This window comes from Pollachius pollachius, assembly GCF_949987615.1.
Source record: "Pollachius pollachius genome assembly, chromosome: 5".
Taxonomy (NCBI): domain Eukaryota; kingdom Metazoa; phylum Chordata; class Actinopteri; order Gadiformes; family Gadidae; genus Pollachius; species Pollachius pollachius.
This window is the reverse complement of record NC_136938.1, coordinates 15683478-15703041: the sequence shown is the minus strand read 5'-3', so window position 1 is coordinate 15703041 and position 19564 is coordinate 15683478. Positions and strand designations below refer to the sequence as shown.

At 40.5% G+C, this 19564-nt stretch overlaps 1 protein-coding gene across 1 annotated transcript in view; it reads left to right on the top strand.

Moving 5' to 3' along the window:
• Positions 1-19564, top strand: part of adamts7 (a disintegrin-like and metallopeptidase (reprolysin type) with thrombospondin type 1 motif, 7) — a gene marked incomplete at its 3' end in the record, with an annotated part of 100288 nt that overhangs the window by 40982 nt on the left and 39742 nt on the right. The window contains 7 exon segments of the mRNA XM_079736330.1: positions 3671-3815; positions 10493-10585; positions 11150-11295; positions 12293-12462; positions 12680-12813; positions 16329-16449; positions 16871-17115. Coding sequence (XP_079592456.1) covers positions 3671-3815; positions 10493-10585; positions 11150-11295; positions 12293-12462; positions 12680-12813; positions 16329-16449; positions 16871-17115 — 1054 coding nt within the window.

The window sequence follows — 19564 nt, the reverse complement described above, 5'->3', positions numbered from 1 at the left end:
GTCAAGAATGACAGCATTACACTCAACAAAGGCCAGTACACTCATTATCCTCTAATCATGAATGCAGTCCTGGGCCACTGATGGGTAACATTTTAATTGCTGCTGTTGAATGGTCAGTGTCAAAGCCCCATAACGAATCATTCTTTTTAAATGTGACTCAATTTTTAGCAGGCTGTTTGATCCAAAGAGAAGTCGGCTTCATGTTCCACACAGTTACAGGGACTTCAATGGTCCAGTCTTATGTGGTTGACATTGGTAACTAAGCAGTGTGTGTGTTGGAACATTTTAGCCATAGCCATCCTAGTGCAGTTTTGTTTCTTGAGTCAGTGCTATCTTGGGACTGCACTGGAATCAAACCTGTTGTATACAACCCCATAACAACATCAAAACTATGTCCTTCAAATTACCGTCTTAAGAAGGGAAAGAATGTTGCTTGCATGTAATATTTATCTTACAAATCTATGTTTCTATTGTCTTTATTTATTTATTTTGCATGCCACTCTGAAGAACATGCCTTCTCCTTGTTTGTTTGGAGAAGTCACCACTGAAGGAAAGCAAAGAACATGACTGCTAATGGCTCTTCCTTTTGTTTGTGGTTTTAACTTTAGTTTTGATACCTACATTTAAGTGTAATTCAGTGGATTTAGTATGTTCCACAGGTGTAATTTTTCGACCATGGCACGCAAAAGAGAGGGTTTACAGATACAGACTCAATCAGGCTCAATTAAGGGCAGCCAAGACATACCTCCCTGTTGAAATATGCATACCTGCCACAGATAAGGCCGTTTTATTTGCTAAAGCAAGGCGAATGCAGGTGTTCCAAAAAAGTTTGGAGTGAGATTACGTGTGGTGGTTGCGGAGTGATAAAAAAAATGGGCAAAACATGTTGACCCTTCACCCAACGCAATCATTATTGAAACTTAAAAAACAGTTTCCATCAATATCACATAATGTTCATAATTTATTATACATTACCATACAAAATGGATATATGCAAATGGTAATGAAATTGGACCTCAGTATAGTCTTAAAGAACTGTGTGTGTGTGTGTGTGTGTGTGTGTGTGTGTGTGTGTGTGTGAGATGAATGGTGACTTTGTTCACCACGCACTTTTAAAAGTACACCTATAAGCGGCTGCTCCACTAAAAGCTTTTTCCCTTTTCCTACTTTTTTCTTCACTGCCTCCTTTTTATGTACTCATCCACTATCCTCTCTACTGCCTCCTCCACTCTCTTTACCACTGCCTCCTCCAATGTATCTTCTCTACTCCCTCCTCCACTATCCTCTCCACTGCCTCCTCCAGTATCTTTACCACTGCCTCCTCCAGTATCTTTACCACTGCCTCCTCCAGTGTCTTTACCACTGCCTCCTCCAGTGTCTTTACCACTGCCTCCTCCAGTGTCTTTACCACTGCTTCCTCCAGTGTCTTTACCACTGCCTCCTCCAGTGTCTTTACCACTGCCTCCTCCAGTGTCTTTACCACTGCTTCCTCCAGTGTCTTTACCACTGCCTCCTCCAGTGTCTTCTTCACTGCCTCCTCCACTGTGTCCTCAACTGCCTCCACTCGAAAACCCAAGCCAGTCCGATCGCTCGAAAACCTGAGCCAATCCGATCTCCTGAAAACCCACCAGCCTGTCCGATCTCCTGAAAACCCACCAGCCTGTCCGATCTCTTGAAAACCCCAGCCGATCTGTCTGATCGGACTGATCCCCTGAAAACCCCAGCCAATCACAACACTCGAAAACCCAGCCAATCACATAACCTGAAACCTCCAGCCAAAACAAAACCCAGCTAATCAGATTGCTCAAAAACCCTGGCAAATCAGATCGCTCGAAAACCCCAGCCAGTTAGATCACTCAAAAAATCTAAACCTTTTCTGTCAAGCAAGTCGGCGAGGGCTTATGAGGACCTTTTGATGGAAAATGAACATGTTTAAATGTTGACTTAAAAGACACTAAAAGACCCACAGAAGATATAATTCCCTCTTCAATCACATCCTTATTCCCAAAAGCTCTCAAATGTTGTTCAGTATTACAACTCGAGCCCATGCAACTTAATCAACCGTAGCTTAAAGTTTTAATTCATCAATGATTTAGATTCATTTAAGGAGTTCTGCACGTATTGATTTTGCATCATTGGGACAAATACATTTAGCCAAAACAACAATTTAAGTTTCAAAAAGAAGAGACTCCAATAATATCAAGTAATAGCTGTGTTCAGTAATGCTCACACACTAATGATAGAAATCACTTGAGGGCCCTTATAAAATGTATCAACCATGTCAGAGGTTCAATCTCAAGTTTAAAAAAAGGGTCAGAAACTGATTAATTGCGTGGTATTTAGAATTGAAGGGCTTACCTTGCCAGTCCATTTATCTGGAGGGTTCTATGAGGACCTCTATTAAATCCTCTCTGTCAGAGGGATGAGGGACGATAAGAAGAGATGTGTCCCAGGTGAGCTGTAGATTCTGAATGATTTTGGTAAAAGATGGTCTGGAAATACCATTTGGCACATTTTGCAATTCGGTATAATTAAAAAATGAAGCGCCATACATAGGCATATGCTAAATTATTAAAATGGAAACGCTGTACAGTTTGATTGCAAAACCTAAAGGTTAAAAATATACAAATGGGTTAGAATAAAAACCTATTCAAATAAAACACACTGGGTTCAAAATTGAACCATGGATTTTTTGGAACACGGAAGAAATAATAAGCATCATGTTGGTTAGAGTGAGCCGGGGACAACATAATTGCCACAACGGGGGGAACATGAATAACTCTGCGTAGGTTTCTGCACAAATTAATATTCAGCGAGAAAGTCTGAAGTCGGTACAGAGATTTTCAAAAACCGTGCATAGCTCTACATACATAGGCCTACCCATTATCCTGAGAGTGTGCCCAGGTTAAGAAGTTTAAAGTCCAAACCCTGTCAACTTCTGTAATTGACCATACATTCTAGGTTTACTCTAAGTAACTGTTATTCCCATTGGCTGTCTACTCAAAAGCCCCTTTATCACAAGGGTTTTTTACATGTACTTTCTTTCAGATTTTCGCCAGCGGTGCCGTCATATCAAACTGACCTTCATCAATGCGTAAACGTTGGGGTGTCTAGGCTGAGTGAATATATGCATATTCTCACCTCACATGTCTCTGAGGGGACTTCTCTGCACAGCAAAGCTTATTCAACTTAACAGGACTTACCGCAAAATAAAATTATCTTTTAAATAGTCCAACAGGAAACAATAGGTTAGCCTAGCTCCCTACCTCAACAAAAACAACAGAAAATGGGGCACCAGTTAGAATCGGTTCAGGCTCTTCAGCAGGCAGTTCAAAAGCGAGTCATTTGTTAGCAGGGACCCATAAAAACAGTGGGAACTCCAAACTAGACATATAGGACAGGCAGAAGAAAGCAGTAACAGGGATAAATAAAACGCCACACATAGCCTGCACAGGATCGAAACAGTGACCCTAGCCTTAACAGGGATGTCCAGCATAATGTTTAAGTCTTATTGATGATAACCACCATTTAAATTCCAAAAGCATGCAGGTTTCTTTGACCCTCCACTCCAAATAATGCTTGTCTAGCGAAAACAACCTCAGATCAATACTTGTGTTTGTTTAGTGTGTTAATTGGAGAGACTGTATTCTCAGCGGTGTGTCTCTCACAGTCGCGGCTGGGGCTGGTGCCTGGACGACCCACCACTCAGGAACGAGTTGTCTCAGACTCCCATGCTCCCGGGGTTGCTGTACAGCGCTGCACACCAGTGCCGCCTGCAGTACGGACCGCAGTCTCTGCTTTGCGACGATGTAGACGTAAGACCACATTTTTTTTTACGTTTTTCCCAGCTTATGCCCTATAATTTCTTCTAATTTTATTGAAAAAATAAAACCCTCTGTTAATTAACAATTATGCAGGGGGCTATTCCCCACTATTCACGGAGCCTGAGGTGAATAATTGTTTTAGCATATACTGTACGTGAAAACTCCAAAAATAAACCACATAACACTTTTTGCCAGCCTTTATTGGTTTTTATTAGCAGTTTATTTGTTTTTATTAGCATGACGAGCCGACCGTCATGTGCGCTCCCCATTAGGAAAACAATATCCTGAGTTTGAGATGTCAATCATGGGATATTGCCCAACATCCCGAGATAGCGAACCAATCATATTGCGCCATTTTAGGAGGTTCACGTGTAGCATATACGAATGTCTGATATACAGTGCCTTGCAAAAGTATTCACCCCCCTTGGCATTTTTCGTGTTTTGTTGCCTCACAACCTGGAATTAACATGGATTGTTTGAGGATTTGCATAATTTAATTTACAGAACATGCCTACAACTTTGAAGATGTTTTTTTTTTTTTTATTGTGAAGCAAACAACAAATAGGACAAAATGACCGAAAAAGTGAATGTGCATAATTATTCACCCCTCTAAAGTCAATACTTTGTAGAGCCACCTTTTGCGGCGATCACAGCTCCAAGTCGCTTTGGATAAGTCTCTATGAGCTTGCCACATCTTACCACTGGGATTTTTGCCCATTCCTCCTTGCAAAACTGCTCCAGTTCCTTCAAGTTGGATGGTTTGCGCTTGTGAACAGCAATCTTTAAGTCTGACCACAGATTTTCTATTGGATTGAGGTATGGGCTTTGACTAGGCCATTCCAACACATTTACATGTTTCCCCTTAAACCACTCAAGTGTTGCTTTTGCAGTGTGTTTGGGGTCATTGTCCTGCTGGAAGGTGAACCTCCGTCCTAGCCTCAAATCACGCACAGAGTGGTACAGGTTTTGCTCAAGAACATCCCTGTATTTAGCACCATCCATCTTTCCCTCAACTCTGACCAGTTTCCCAGTCCCGGCTGCTGAAAAACATCCCCACAGCATGATGCTGCCACCACCATGTTTCACTGTGGGGATGGTGTTCTTTGGGTGATGCGATGTGTTGGGTTTGCGCCAGACATAGCGTTTTCTTTGATGGCCAAAAAGTTCAATTTTAGTCTCATCAGACCAGAGCACCTTCCTCCATACATTTTGGGAGTCTCCCACATGGCTTTTCGCAAACTCAAAAAGTGCCATTTTGTTTTTTGCTGAAAGTAATGGCTTTCTTCTGGCCACTCTGCCATAAAGCCCAACTCAATGGAGCGTACGGCTTATTGTCGTCCTATGTACAGATACTCCAGTCTCTGCTGTGGAACTCTGCAGCTCCTCCAGGGTTACCTTAGGTCTCTGTGCTGCCTCTCTTATTAATGCCCTCCTTGCCCTGTCCGTGAGTTTTGGTGGGCGGCCGTCTCTTGGCAGGTTTGCTGTTGTGCCATGTTCTTTCCATTTGGTTATGATAGATTTGATGGTGCTCCTGGGGATCATCAAAGATTTGGATATTTTTTTATAACCTAACCCTGACTTGTACTTCTCAACAACATTGTCCCTGACTTGTTTGGAGAGTTCCTTGGTCTTCATGGCAGTGTTTGGTTAGTGGTGCCTCTTGTTTAGGTGTTGCAGCCTCTGGGGCCTTTCAAAAAATGTGTGTATATGTACTGACAGATCATGTGACACTTAGATTGCACACAGGTAGACATCATTTCACTAATTATGTGACTTCTGAAGGTAATTGGTTGCACCAGAGCTTTTTATGGGCGTCATAACAAAGGCGGTGAATACATATGCACATGCCAAATTTCAGTTTTTTATTTCTAAAAATAGCTTTATGTATATATTTTTCTCATTTCACTTCACCAACTTAGACTATTGTCTTCTGAGCCATCACATAAAATTCAGATTAAAAAAATATTGAACTAAAGGCTGTCATGTAACAAAATAGGTAAAAAGCAAAGGGGGGTGAATACTTTTGCAAGGCACTGTAAGTAGCAGCTCAATTATCATGCTCTGGGAAGACACCCTTAAAAGAACAGCCAAGTTTAATTTCTAAATAATCATTACAAATTGTTGAGAACAAAACCGCAGTGTCCATTCTTCAAAGCAAATATGTTGCATCCTCTAAAAAAAAATACTATATAGTTAATTTAATTACCAACGACTAATGGTTTCTTGACCAAGAAACCTGATAAGACGGACATATTTGGCAGTGTAAAAACTTTCAGTGTTATCAACTGGACTTCCTTCTCTTGCCACCTCAATGTTCTTTGTGCTGAAATTTGTTATAACCGTATCAATCCATTGCATTACTATAACAAAAAAAAAGCTATCTATGAAAGGAAGGAGGTTTCTATTAATATAATTATAAAATAGCTATAAAAAAAGTGTACATTTTGTGACTTAATGCAAATCTCCATATTGAGTTAGGCCTACATATGCACCAGCTTTATACGTTCTGGGTGATTAAAGAGCTGGTGATGGCGGTCTGTACGACTGTTTGGAACAGGGTAACCCCAATCATCGGAATGTATTAATCCATGCAGTCTCCACTAGCCATCTGGACTCTTGAGTCTGGAGCCAAAGTTCAGTAGTTGGCCCTTGGCTATGCTCGTGCTTACTCCTCTGATATTGAGCAATTGGAGAAAGCCACCATCAAAATTTGACCAATGCATTTCTGTTTGGAATTGGCACACATTGGATACCCTATTTTAAATATTTCATTTAAGAGGAGGTTTTTCCTCAACCATTGTAGGAAGCTAACTACAGAGAACATTGAAGACTGAAAAGATTGAAGGAACAGGTAGGTGTCCACATATATCTACGGACAGACAAACCTGAACGTGATTGGGGATGCATATGGATGGAGGATGCAGATACCCATGGGCGTAATTTCCACTGGGGACGGGGGGGACATGTCCCCTCCTCTTTTGAAAATCCTGTTTGTGTCCACCCCACTTTTTGAACAGCAAAAATCATAAAAAAAAAAATAATAAAAAAGAAGGTTATTACTGTTTGGCCAGCCATCAGATTCTGGCTGAGAATATGAATTGAGCTGCTGATTGTAAGGCCCTGATATATAAAAAAAATAAATATATAAAAAATTGCCGCGGACACAGACAGCCTGTCTACGCGGTTCTACAGTAGGCTACATTTTGGCGACTGTGGACTCAGAGTCTCAGACGTGTTCCACCACGCATGCGCACTTGAAAAATTGCTCTCTGAATAAAGAGGCTTCGCAGGGTTTTTCATAAAAATGAAACACCAACAGCAGTTCAATTTAATGTATTTCTTTGGAGAGGGGATGAAAAGAAAGAAAGGACATGTGAGTTGGTTGATTAGTGGTTGTAAAACAGGTGTGTGTGTGTGTGTGTGTGTGTGTGTGTGTGTGCCTCTGTCGCTCCCCCAATGTCTCTCTGTTTTTCTGTCTCTCTCTCCTTTGTTCTTTTTATCTCGTCCTTTTTGCCTGTCATTGTGGCAGGAGCAGACATTTATACTTTTATCTCCAAACAAAAAATGAAGCTTTTTGTTATTAAAGCCATGAATCCTGGAAAAACATATTCAAAATTTTGGAAATACCTCTCTCTTATGTGTTTATATTTGGAACATGAACACAGGAAATGTATTTCTGTTTCAATGCCCAGGTGGCAGTGTGTACAGACACGTTCCTCTCTTGGTTTCCACAGTTTTAAAAAGTGGTCTTTCTAGCCTTTCTATTTCCAGTTCATGGTCGCTGATTCGTTATTTTGTTAACGTTTGCTTTTCTTGTAGATGTTTTTGTTTTGAGATACTCTGCCAATTGTGTCTTTCTGTTCAGGGTCTGATAATGTTAGATCACCTTTAAAGGAGGAAAATGATTATATCAGTAGCTTTTGTTCACTGACCTCTGTCCATACGATGAATGAATAAAGAAATGTTCTTTATATTAAAAGTTTGATTCATTTTGATTATGCATATTTATTCTGGCAGAATTTAGCATGATGACCAACTTAATTATTTCCCAGACTTTGTATTGTTTACCGTAGTCCCTAAATGTATGTAGAAATGCAGGAAATGGTACTTAAAAATCACAATTTTTTTTCAGACCCCCCAGATTATTGTGTCCCCCCCAATTCTCAAACCAAAGTTACGCCAATGCAGATACCACAAACAGCATAGTCTCTGGGGTGGCTACTACGAAATTCACATAGAAAAGATCAGGGGAACAAAGATCAGGAATTTCATCGCACTGCTGATGAATACTGGAGTGTATATTGGCAGGATATTGGAGGAAACTGGATCACACAAGTCCATTCAGAGCATCCAGGAAATGCACAGATCCTAGAGCCAGAGGGTCATGCTGAAATATGATCAAATGGCAGCAGATGAGTTTCTCGACATATCTCTCCATTTAAATAGCCATAAATGAAATATCGCTGTAGTAGGATATGCCTCCTTCATATACCAAAACCACAGCCTCGTGACACACAATAGCGTGCATCCTACCTTCCATTTGTGTGAAACTTAAAACAAGGACAAAGAGGAGGGCCAGTTGGGAGGTTGCAAGTGAATATATAAGATGAGCTCTTGTCCAATCACAATCATTATGAGGCGGGTTTTCACTTAACTCAAGACGCTGGCTGAAGCTGAGAGAAGATGAGCTTCTCTCAGTTCATCAGATATCCGTGTGCAGATGGGACTTATTTTCTTATGGCAGGTGAAAAAAGGCAAATGTGTCGGTGGTCCTGTACCATCATAGTCCACCCGTTTGGACCTCCTTTTTAGTATGTTGTCTTTTGCAGCTGCCAGAGTGAAAGAATCTACTGGTCAGGAAATGTTTATGCTATAGAACATGTCACCCTGAATCTTTTAGCTGTCAAATCTATCCGTTATTGGTCGGTGCAGGTGTTCATTTTGGCCTCTGCCACTGATACAACACTGAAGGTGCCCTATGCGTGGGAATAAACATGCATTACTCTGACAGCAGCTCTAATGGACAACCACTCACAGTTAGAGGCGTCGGTGGCATGGTGTTTTACAAAACAAAAACATATTTCTTTGGATTTCTCATTACAGCTTTATCTGCAGCTTAATATTCTACAACTGTCCAGCCGATGGATCATGCTGGGAAAGCGGGAAAGCTAAGCAACTGTGCTTTGAACTAATTTGTGGGCAAAGGAATATCAGAGAGGGGCATATATTTTCATTGATCTCTTCTTTCAATTCTATTTGCCATTATAAATAATTACGTGAGTGTTTTCTTCTCTACCCATCTTGTCTCGTTTTTTCTCTCACCTCTGTACCCATCTCTTCTCCCTCTATCCCTCTCTTATATTAACTTTTTTCTCACCTTTGTGTCCATCTCTTCTCTCTCTGTCATCTCTCTATCGCTGGCTATGTCTCTCTCGCTTCTCCCTCTCGCTTCTCTCTCTCCCTCTTTCCATTTTTTTCTCTGTGTCTCTGTGTGTTGTCCTAGCAGCAATGCTTTCACTTACAACATAATGCTACAATCAACACGGTCCAGACAAGGTGACCTTCCCAATGCATTGCTAGGTTTATCTTTGAAATGATTACTCCAATAGTCACGTTATAGATGTGTCTAACTATACCAACAAGGACATAATTCACAGGATTTAAAATTCCATTTAGATTGTTATGTTCCTGTGGTCCTAAACAATTACATTTTTTATTTTTACCCAGTGAATTTTGGAAGTCAATGTTATACAGCCAAGGATAAGAATCAGTATTTAGGAAAAATGGTTCACTTACTAAAACAAGATGCTAGTCCATATATTTTCTAGAAATGTCAGGCAAACACTAACAATAGCCAGAGACAATTGTCCCAAACAACAAGTAATTGTCTCTTGATAGCTCTGCAAGTTGACCTTTTGGTTCTTATCGAAGTCTCGGGACCAGCGCTAGCGGTGGGAAATAATCAAATTGTATCTGCAAAAGGCTTCCAGTGAATCTTCCGTAGACCGCTCCTCATCAACACTCGGAGCAGATCTGTGCCAGGTTCCATGCATTGTGAACCTGTCTTGAGGGATATTTGACTCTATAAAAAGGATTTAACGAAGGGAGTTATCGCTGAGTCACATGTCTGAAATCCCTGGTTTGAGCCAGAATTCAAAGATGTGCTACTGATGAGGTGAGAAGTGGGCATACGATGGGCATACAATAATAATAAAAAATATATATTAAAAAATAAATAAAGAAATAATAAAACACTCAGGTTAAAGAGTTTCTGTTCAGTGCAAATATTGTTTGACTGCCCTTTCAAGTCAAATGTGAAGTAGCAGTTTTTCGACTGATAAGCCAAGAATTCAATAAGTAAACCTGAGACCTCTGCATCCTGCCACGTTCTGTTCCTAATGGGCAGCAGTTGGACCAACGATATTTCGTTCGAAGATCAAAGTAAACCCTAAGATACAAACGGCACTCAAGGGATGTCCCACTTGTTGTAGCAGTCTCCCTGAATAAAGTAGCTTAAAAATACTTAAGAATTCAAGCCCAGATCAGCTATGTTACTCGCTGATCTAGCAACATCATCATCAATCATTTTTCTATATATTTTTTAATTGTTTTCATTAAAGAACATATTTATTTTGTGTATGACGGGATCTTTTGTCTATCCTCTTCAGAATGTGTGCAGTACATTGTGGTGTACTGTAGGGAGTACGTGTCATTCTAAAATGGATGGTGCTGTGGATGGAACCAACTGCGGCGAGGGCAAGGTTAGTCAGCTCATTGACTAAATAGTGCTTGTTTACTAACGCATATAGATCCAAAAAAGACCATCCCAGAGTAACAACCAGAAATGGAACCCTGTGGATAAAAACAATGATGTCCTGGTTCAAGACGGTTCAAGGTCCACAAAGAGCGCCATTTATTATAAGCTATTTGTTGATGTTTAATGGAATCTTCATAGATTGATTCTGTTGGAAGTTGTTAAATCAAGTCTACAAATTGTGAAGCAAGAATTTCAGTTAAGGATGGGTTTAATTCAAACATTTCTAAACAACACCGATATTAACCTTTTTAACGATAACATTTTAAATTACTTTTAGTTTGATATTAATGAGTAAGTCAGAAAATAAAAAAGATAAAATATGTATTGTTTGTATGTGTGTGTGTGTGTGTATATATATGATATTAATTAATTTTATCTATCTAGCACATTTCTTGAAAACCACTTCTGTATGACTTCTGCATGATGATTTATCAAACTGTTTCAAGTTTTTGGGGTAATTATTATTGCATTGTGCAGTAAGCTGTCATTTATGCTCCCCCCCCCACAGTGGTGCTTCAGGGGAGAATGTATACCAGCCGGCCACAGACCAGAGGGTGTGAACGGAGGCTGGTCGTCGTGGAGCGGGTGGACGTCCTGTTCCCGGACCTGTGGGGTAGGGGTGCTGAGTGCCCACCGGGACTGTGATAACCCAGTGTACGTTTCCACACTCCTCCATCAATCTAGCTTAATAACCAGTTTATATGTGACATAAGTTCTCGCTGGGAGTCCTTTGGCATATATGCTGCTTTGGAGACTTCATTAACACCGTGCACTGTGTTGACATTTTTGTCGGGAGCTATTTATATTATTTCCTAGGCTATACAATAGGCCTACATATGCCAATGGTGTGTTGCATTTTCTGTATTTGTAATAATATGAATTATCAGGCATTAAAGGTGTAATGAATTGCAACTAACAATGCAATCCCAACGACGTAAGAGAATTTATGGTGTCACTAATGTACAACACTGCCTTGGATTTTCATTTCCCGAGTTGACAGGTCTACCTACGTTACGATTAAGACAAGAGCAGACAAGAGCTGACCGCACATCAATCAAGTCATAGGCCTTTATATTCGAAAGTCGGATGCTTTTATACTTGTGTTTGGTGTGGTCTTGTATACAGATGCAGCACTTTTTATTAGGAGCTCTGTAGGGGCATTGAGGGAGTAAATTGTGGTATAGGTCATCTCTGTGTTTCTCAAATACATTTATTATTATAAGATGGAATAAAAGGAAAGAGGAACTGGGGGAACTTGAAACCATGTTTGTTATTTTTGCTACAGTGTGGAAATAATCCTGTGAATCCCTTTACACTAGTCTAACACGTTCCACCTTGCACCACAATCTGCCCTATTGTTTAGCTCCGCTAGGAAAGGCCAACTTGTCGCACTGCTGTGCTGGGTGTTGGCAAGCAAAGCATGCATTAACCTTTTCCCACCATGCATCACCATACACAAGGCATTTTCTAAACCATCAGTGGAATTGATGGATTTTTGAATGGGCTTGAATTTATTTTTTAAATTCACTCAATAATCCAATACTATCGAGTTGCAGCAGAGAAAGCATACTTCCATGCATACATATGTACATACATATGTACATACATCCACACTTTACACAGCAAATCTTTGTTTATTTTCTTGTTTCAGGCCAAAGTATGGAGGTAGGTACTGTCTTGGTGAGCGGAGGAGGTACAGGACGTGTAACAAGACGCCGTGCTTCAGCGAACTACCCAGCTTCAGGGACCTCCAGTGTGGGCACTTTAACACCATGGCATACAAGGGCAACTTCCACAAGTGGGTGGCGGTAAACAACAGAGGTCAGCGCTCGCTCACACACACACAGGGTTAGCCTGTTATATAATGTTAAATGTTTTAACTGGTTAAAATGTTAGTTACTTTGCATCAGAACATAAATTGAATATATTTTACTTTAACTCAGGAACTGCATTTTTTGGGATTTTTTTAATCGGTTAATATTGTGACATCAGCACTTGCCATTATGTATCCAAACTTTTTTTGTTTTGTGTTTGTCAGACTATGCATGCGAACTGCACTGCCGTCCACTGAATGAGCATTTCTCAGAGAAAATGCTGGATGCTGTAGCTGATGGGACGCGGTGCTCCGAAACCAACACTAGTCGAGACATGTGCATCAATGGTGTTTGTAAGGTAGAACACTGACAGTTCCCCATATAACTTTCTATGCCTCATATTTTTCCTTGTCTTTCTTGAATATTTCGTCATTCATATTTAATATCACTGTGGTGTCAACATAGGAAAATCTCCCATTAGAGCTTGTATACCAACGTATATAGGCCAAGAAAAAGAGACAATCCCAGAGCAACAACAGGAAGTGGAACCTTGTGGATGATGTCCTGGTTGCTTCAAGTTGCTTCAAATTCCACAAAGAGTGCTATTTATTTAATGTCTTTCACTTCTCTGGTTCAGTTCAGATTCAGCTTGTACCTTTTCAGAAATAAAAATAATGATGACATAGTCAGAGATAACCAACAGGTCATATATATATATACTAGAGCGTCCGCGCGTGCTCAACCTCTCGTGGGTAATGAGTTTGATTCAGACTCCATTGATTGTCATCGCACATATGTATGTAACCCTTGTCCCATGTAGTTAAATAATAAATCTAGAGTGGTTAATACAATAAGACTGGGCCTGGGCTCGTTGTAGGAAACTACAACTTTGATTCATGTTACTGTTAGATAATTTTAATAAATGACCACCACGACTGTATTTTAAATGTAAAAGTATTCATTCACATATTTATTCACAAAATGAAATACTAGTTGAATGTATTTTTAGGAAAAGAAACAAATAAAATCAGATTCACGGGATTCTCCAATTTACAACAATGCAAACTCAATGTACCACACACAATCAAATTAACAACACACTTTAAATGAGGTTAACCCGTTGCAGGCCTGTTATTTGAAGCTTGTGTGCGGTGGGGCCTAAAAACTGTACTGGCCGATTCACTCAGCGTTGAGCTCAAAATAAAAGCACGTGCATGTGTAGGTCAGTACTCACGAAATCAAGGGTGTAATTAGTAGGGGCAGAAAGGGATTGGGGGATGATATTCTCACGAAGATAATGGCAATGGCGGTGGCAATCCAAACACACACGCGGGCAATGGCGGTGGCGAAAGTCACAAGGAAGAAAACACAGAAACAGCAGGGCCATCTGCTGGAAACCCTTCTCTCTCCAACGTCCAGCTCCTTTAAGCATATTATCCGATGAGCCACAATATCAAACACTATTTCATATCGAACTAGCATTAGCTTTGCGTTAACTTAAGTCACAATACAAAACTAAGACATGCGGGCATATTAGCACAGAATGCTACCGCTAACTAGCACGTCGCTAACCGCGTTACACATCCAGTATTCTTCGGTACTATAACAGTTAGATATAGCACAATGGAGGCATACACATCGTATTCACCTTTTGCAGGTCACAAAGAAGTTTAAATCAGGACCACGAGTAGTCGACCTCACGATAAAACTTAACTGCTTCCCACACTACGATGCCTCCTCTTAGCTCTCAGGTCAGGTCAGGTTTCTTTCTCTACATGTGCTCACTACTCCCCACACTAACCTGCTGCACTAGTCCCGCCCGTTACACGGTGAGACTTTATTCGGATTGGCTTGTGAGGTTTTAATAAAACCAAAGACAAAACAGAAATTAAATGATTTACGTGTGACAGGCAACAGGTTAAGTTAAACATAAACACGGCTTCTTCCTCTCTTTTATATCCTGAATTCTCAAATATTTTAGACTTGATAACTTAAAGACCTTTATATTAATTTATCTTTTAACTGTAAATAGTTTTATTAAACGTATTATATTTATGCTTTTAACCCGCACACATTTTAACCCATTTTATTATTATGAACTCTATTTATTTATGAACATTTTATTATACTGTTAATTATTTTTTATGCTCTGTAATTTATGTACAATGTAATCTATAGCAACTCCTCTATTAAAGTGCGAGATAAAAGCACAAAATAAATAAGAAGACCCATCCACACAGTGAAGTGAACTGGTAACATTGTATTGCAAAAATGTTCACAGGGTAATATGTGTCACTTTTTCGTCAGCCACAGTGCAATTAGAGCAGTTCTGAATACACAATGTTGTCTGTCAGGCCGTCCTTGTGGTCTCCAACAAACACCCTTACACCTCTGGCACGCTTGCCTCTGCTAAAGGCAGTGTAGAGCTGGCCATGTGCGAACACACTTTGGGGCAGGAACACTCCAACTCGATCATTTTCTTAACGTCTTACCTGGGCGAGTGTCGCTGCGGTGTGTGCGTGTGTGTTCTTACCTGGGCGTGTGTGTCGATGGCGGAGCCGTTATGTTTAAAAACATAACGTCTTACCTGGGCGAGTGTCGCTGTTTGGTGTGCGCGTGCGTGTGTTCTTACCTGGGCGCATGTCGATGGCGGAGCCGTTATGTTTAAAAACATAACGTCTTACCTTGCGATGTATGTATGCGTTCGTGTGTGCTGTGTGTGTGTGTGTGAGCTGCAGGCTGCTTGGCACATGCACACTGACCAACTTGAGTAACTGGTGCGACAGGCCTGCTATTATAGTAGTAAGATATATATATATATATATAATAAAAAGCAAAATTATTTTTTTAAGCCTATTTGTTGAACACAACTTCTATCTGATAAACAATTTGATAAATCATTATGAAGGGGTTCAAAGTGTAATTGCGGATTTGGTATATCTGAACAAACAAACAAAAAACTAAATGGTATGAAAATGTCAAACTTTTTCATGCTGTGTAGCTTTGCCGCTGTTAAAATCTTCAGTATAATTTTTGCTACCTGGCCCAGGCTTTGTGCTGTCTCTTCCCAGAGGTTCTGCTAAAACTTGGACACTAGGACAGCTGGAGCCGAGATTAGCCATTGACTAACTTATCACTGGCTATTAGCGATGGGATCGTATCACCATGATGGACAGTATGTCCTTAAGGGTTATCTACAGTCAAAATGTCAGAGGGTGCTTCATCCATTGTTGAGTAAGACACAATTAATACAAACCAACAATCATAATAATGAAGTGGTTTGTGGGCTAATGGGGTAAATAAATATTTATGTTGAGGCTTACCTTTTTTAGGACAGATTAAAAAAAAAAGATTTCCAAATGTTGACTCTTACTCCGCGCTGCTTATCCCTAACATCTAAAGTTCCATTCAAGTTATTTCAGAGAGAGAGAGAGAGAGAGAGAGAGAGAGAGAGAGAGAGAGAGAGAGAGAGAGAGAGAGAGAGAGAGAGAGAGAGAGAGAGAGAGAGAGAGAGAGAGAGAGAGAGAGAGAGAGAGAGATCTGACTGGGGATAGCATAGGTTAATTAACTTGAGGAGGTAAACAGTCTGGTTATGTTTTTAAACAGTTTATTCTCTTTCTAGAAGGACTAGGCTACTTTATTTTGAGATGCCCCTGGATCCCCATGTTTCTTTTTAAATGACTAATTACCATTAGTGACTAGAATCATTTCATCACTTCTAGACTGAATTTAATTAAAGCATTCCATAGTTACCAGTAAATGTACCAATAAATATTGAAACATACATATGTATATATCGACACTCATGTCGTCTTTTTCCACAAATTACTTTCTTTGCTTTGCATTGATGGTTTTACTGCATGTGTGTTCCAGAACGTGGGCTGTGACTTTGTCATTGATTCTAATGCGTTGGAGGACCGATGTGGCGTGTGCCAGGGGGACGGATCGACCTGCAAAACAGTGACCAAAACCTTTGAGAAGAGCGAAGGCCTGGGTACGTCAATGTATTGTTGGTCCACAACCAACATGTTTTTTCATGAGCGATTTCAGTTTATTTATGGACCGACGGCAGCTTTGTCCAATTGGGTTCAGTTTTGGACACCTTCATTTAGTTTGATTTAGTCTAAATGAAAAGTAGGTTGTGTGAAAACGTTTGACAACCATAATTCCTTCAGTAGGCCAATACAAATTTGTATAATAAGCCCTGGTATTCAGGCCACTTTGAAATTCATCAGACTGTATTTAGATACAAACAAAGAAGGACATGTTTCCATCACTGTGTCCTTGTGTCTTTGTATAACTGGATCACAGAGAGAAACAATTTTGGTGAGAGGTTTTTATATTTGTACCAGGATGTAGGAAGGAGGGTTCTGATGCTGTAACTTAGTGAAATTTTCCTCTGTGGACCTTGCCAGGCTATGTAGACATCGGGCTGATCCCAGAGGGAGCGCGGGACATCAGAGTGGAGGAGATGGCTGCAGCAGGGAATTTCTTGGCTCTTCGGAGCGACAAACCCGACACGTACTTCCTCAACGGTGGCTGGACCATCCAGTGGAATGGAGAATACAAGGCAGCCGGAACCGTGTTCACGTACGAAAGAACCGGTCACCTGGAGAACCTGACCTCCCCTGGTCCCACAAAGGAGCCACTGTGGATCCAGGTGGGACTTTCTTCACGGGGGGGGGGGGTTCAGGTCAGGCAGGGGTTCAAGATCCTTTGAAAACTGTTTACATAGACAACACAGACGTCACTCATAATGCTAATTACATGTTGGCTCCTTTTATGTACCAGGGCATTGGTAGTAGACTAATATTGACTAATCTGCTACCCATACCCTGGTAAAAATAATGGGAAAAGCTATAAATAATGCTATGAAGGATATCAGTGTTTATCCTATGATGTTGCCTCTGTGAAAATGTTCTATTGTAATAGGTAGCGATTTCGGCTGTGTCCTACATTTTATTGATACAGCTTTAACTTTATAAACTCTCTGTTCATAGGGCGTTACACAATATTCGGATTAGATCTAAGAGGTTTTTTGGCGTATATCTTGCACATGTCTTAAGCATGTTCTGCACACATGTTGACAATTTAGTGGCAATTTATATTTTAGGATTAAATAAATAAAGTACCAAATCTAGCCTTTATCGAGCAGAAGGAAAGATTCTTTGTTTATTAGCTCTAGATGCCTGGGCATCAAACCAGGGGGTCGGCACCATGGACAATACTATTGAAGTTATGTTTGCTTGTTACTATGTCAATTATGGACCCTATTGCACTCCTTAGCATCCCCGGAGAGAGGAATACTCCACTCTGCATTCCTCTTTAAGATTTCCTCCTTTAATTATGCATATTTTTTTCACTTTGGGGGTGGAGGGTAAGGGGGTTTCATACATATATTGCCCGTAAAGCCCTTTTAGACTAGCTGTGAATAAGGGCTTTAAAAATATAAAGGACTTGATTTGATGAGAACAGGGGGACAGGTTCCTACTGCTAACCCTAACCCTAGAACCATGAGCTGATAACACATCAATGCACTTATGTAAGTATTAACCCAATATAATAATACGTGTTATAAAAACTAGAACACAGTGCGCTAACTTAGCAATGATTAAATCTCAGATAATGTCGATGGCAGCAGGGTGGTAGCATAATGAATTATATCAGTGGTTCCCAGGATTTATGGCTTAGAGTCACACAACAATCCCAACCAGATGTTCAATGCACGCTAACATTCTGTTGTAGGGGATGGTCATGAAAAAAAAAGTCACACTCATTACTAGGATGATGCTGTTAGCAGGATCTGCAATATTTTACACACAGCAGAATGTAAAAAGTCACCAAGAGATAGGCTCATAAAACGCTAACATCCAATTCCATTATTTGCAAAATATGTTTTGAAATGGAGCAATAACTTGTATTACATGATTAATCAATTCTGGGCATATCAATAGTATTCATGGTAATGTCCACAGGAATGAAATATTACCATTAATGTAGATGTAGGAGTCCATTTTCTTTTCAGGATGTATTTTTCTCTCGCCCAGTGGTGTCACTGTAACCAATGTTAGAAATACAAATTCAATTTCACACCACACCAACCTTGCCTAAAGGGACAACACTTAGTTTTATTATAATGATCCAACAAGGGATCAAAGGAAGTTAGCATATGGGGAGAGACTGATTATGGAAGGAGGTGCAGGTGGAAAGAGGAAAAAGAAACTCAGGTGAGGGGAATGAAGTGATTGCAGATGGCAGATGGGCATGGCAGGATCCGTGAAGCAAGCAGATAGGAGGAGAATGGCTATTAAAGTACATTGAGCCAGACTGTGACAGTCATGTTAATCATAACTTGGCATTTACTGCCAACGGCTGTTGCTGGAAAACTACTTGAATTATATTGTGGAAGATGGTGGTGGTCACTGCTGGTAGTAAAATATTTTGTCACTGTTGCCTCTGAAGAATAAATCCAGCCTCCAAGGCTCTTGGTTCCATGTTTAAATGTCTATGGAGAATAACATGGGGTTTTGAATGATAGTTCGTGACAAATTCTGTAGGTGGCGAAGAAGTAAAAGCTGTTCAGGTTTTGAACTACACTTTTCCCATCTAGATTCCACTTGGGTTTTGGATTATCGGTGCCGTTAAAGTAGTTAGCTATTATGAAGACGGATTACGCTAACGCGGATCTGCGCCGACGCCTGATTTCCACCGTCCCCGGTGGAAATACGTACGCGCTGCGGAAGGGCTACGACCTCTGCCCTGCGTCAATTTCCACCGGGCTCGTAACGGCAGCGTAGCGCTGCCTTGCGAGCCAGCCGTATTCACGCGATAATCCTAAACCTAATGTACTCGCCTTCCACTCCCAAAACTACTGCAATTAAATGCCAGGCTTTGTCCTTTCTGACATTGTCCTTATAAAAAAGAATGATTTATTTCATCGTCGTCCATGTTACCGACCCTCTGAGACCCTTTGATTGACTGCTGACCTGGTACCACCGGTCATGACGTAATGTTGATGTGAAGTTGTGATAGGCTACATGAGCTGAGTATTGTGTTCTATTGTGAAATTGTCCGGATGCTCCATGGCTTTTACTCTTTCACTTCCTGCC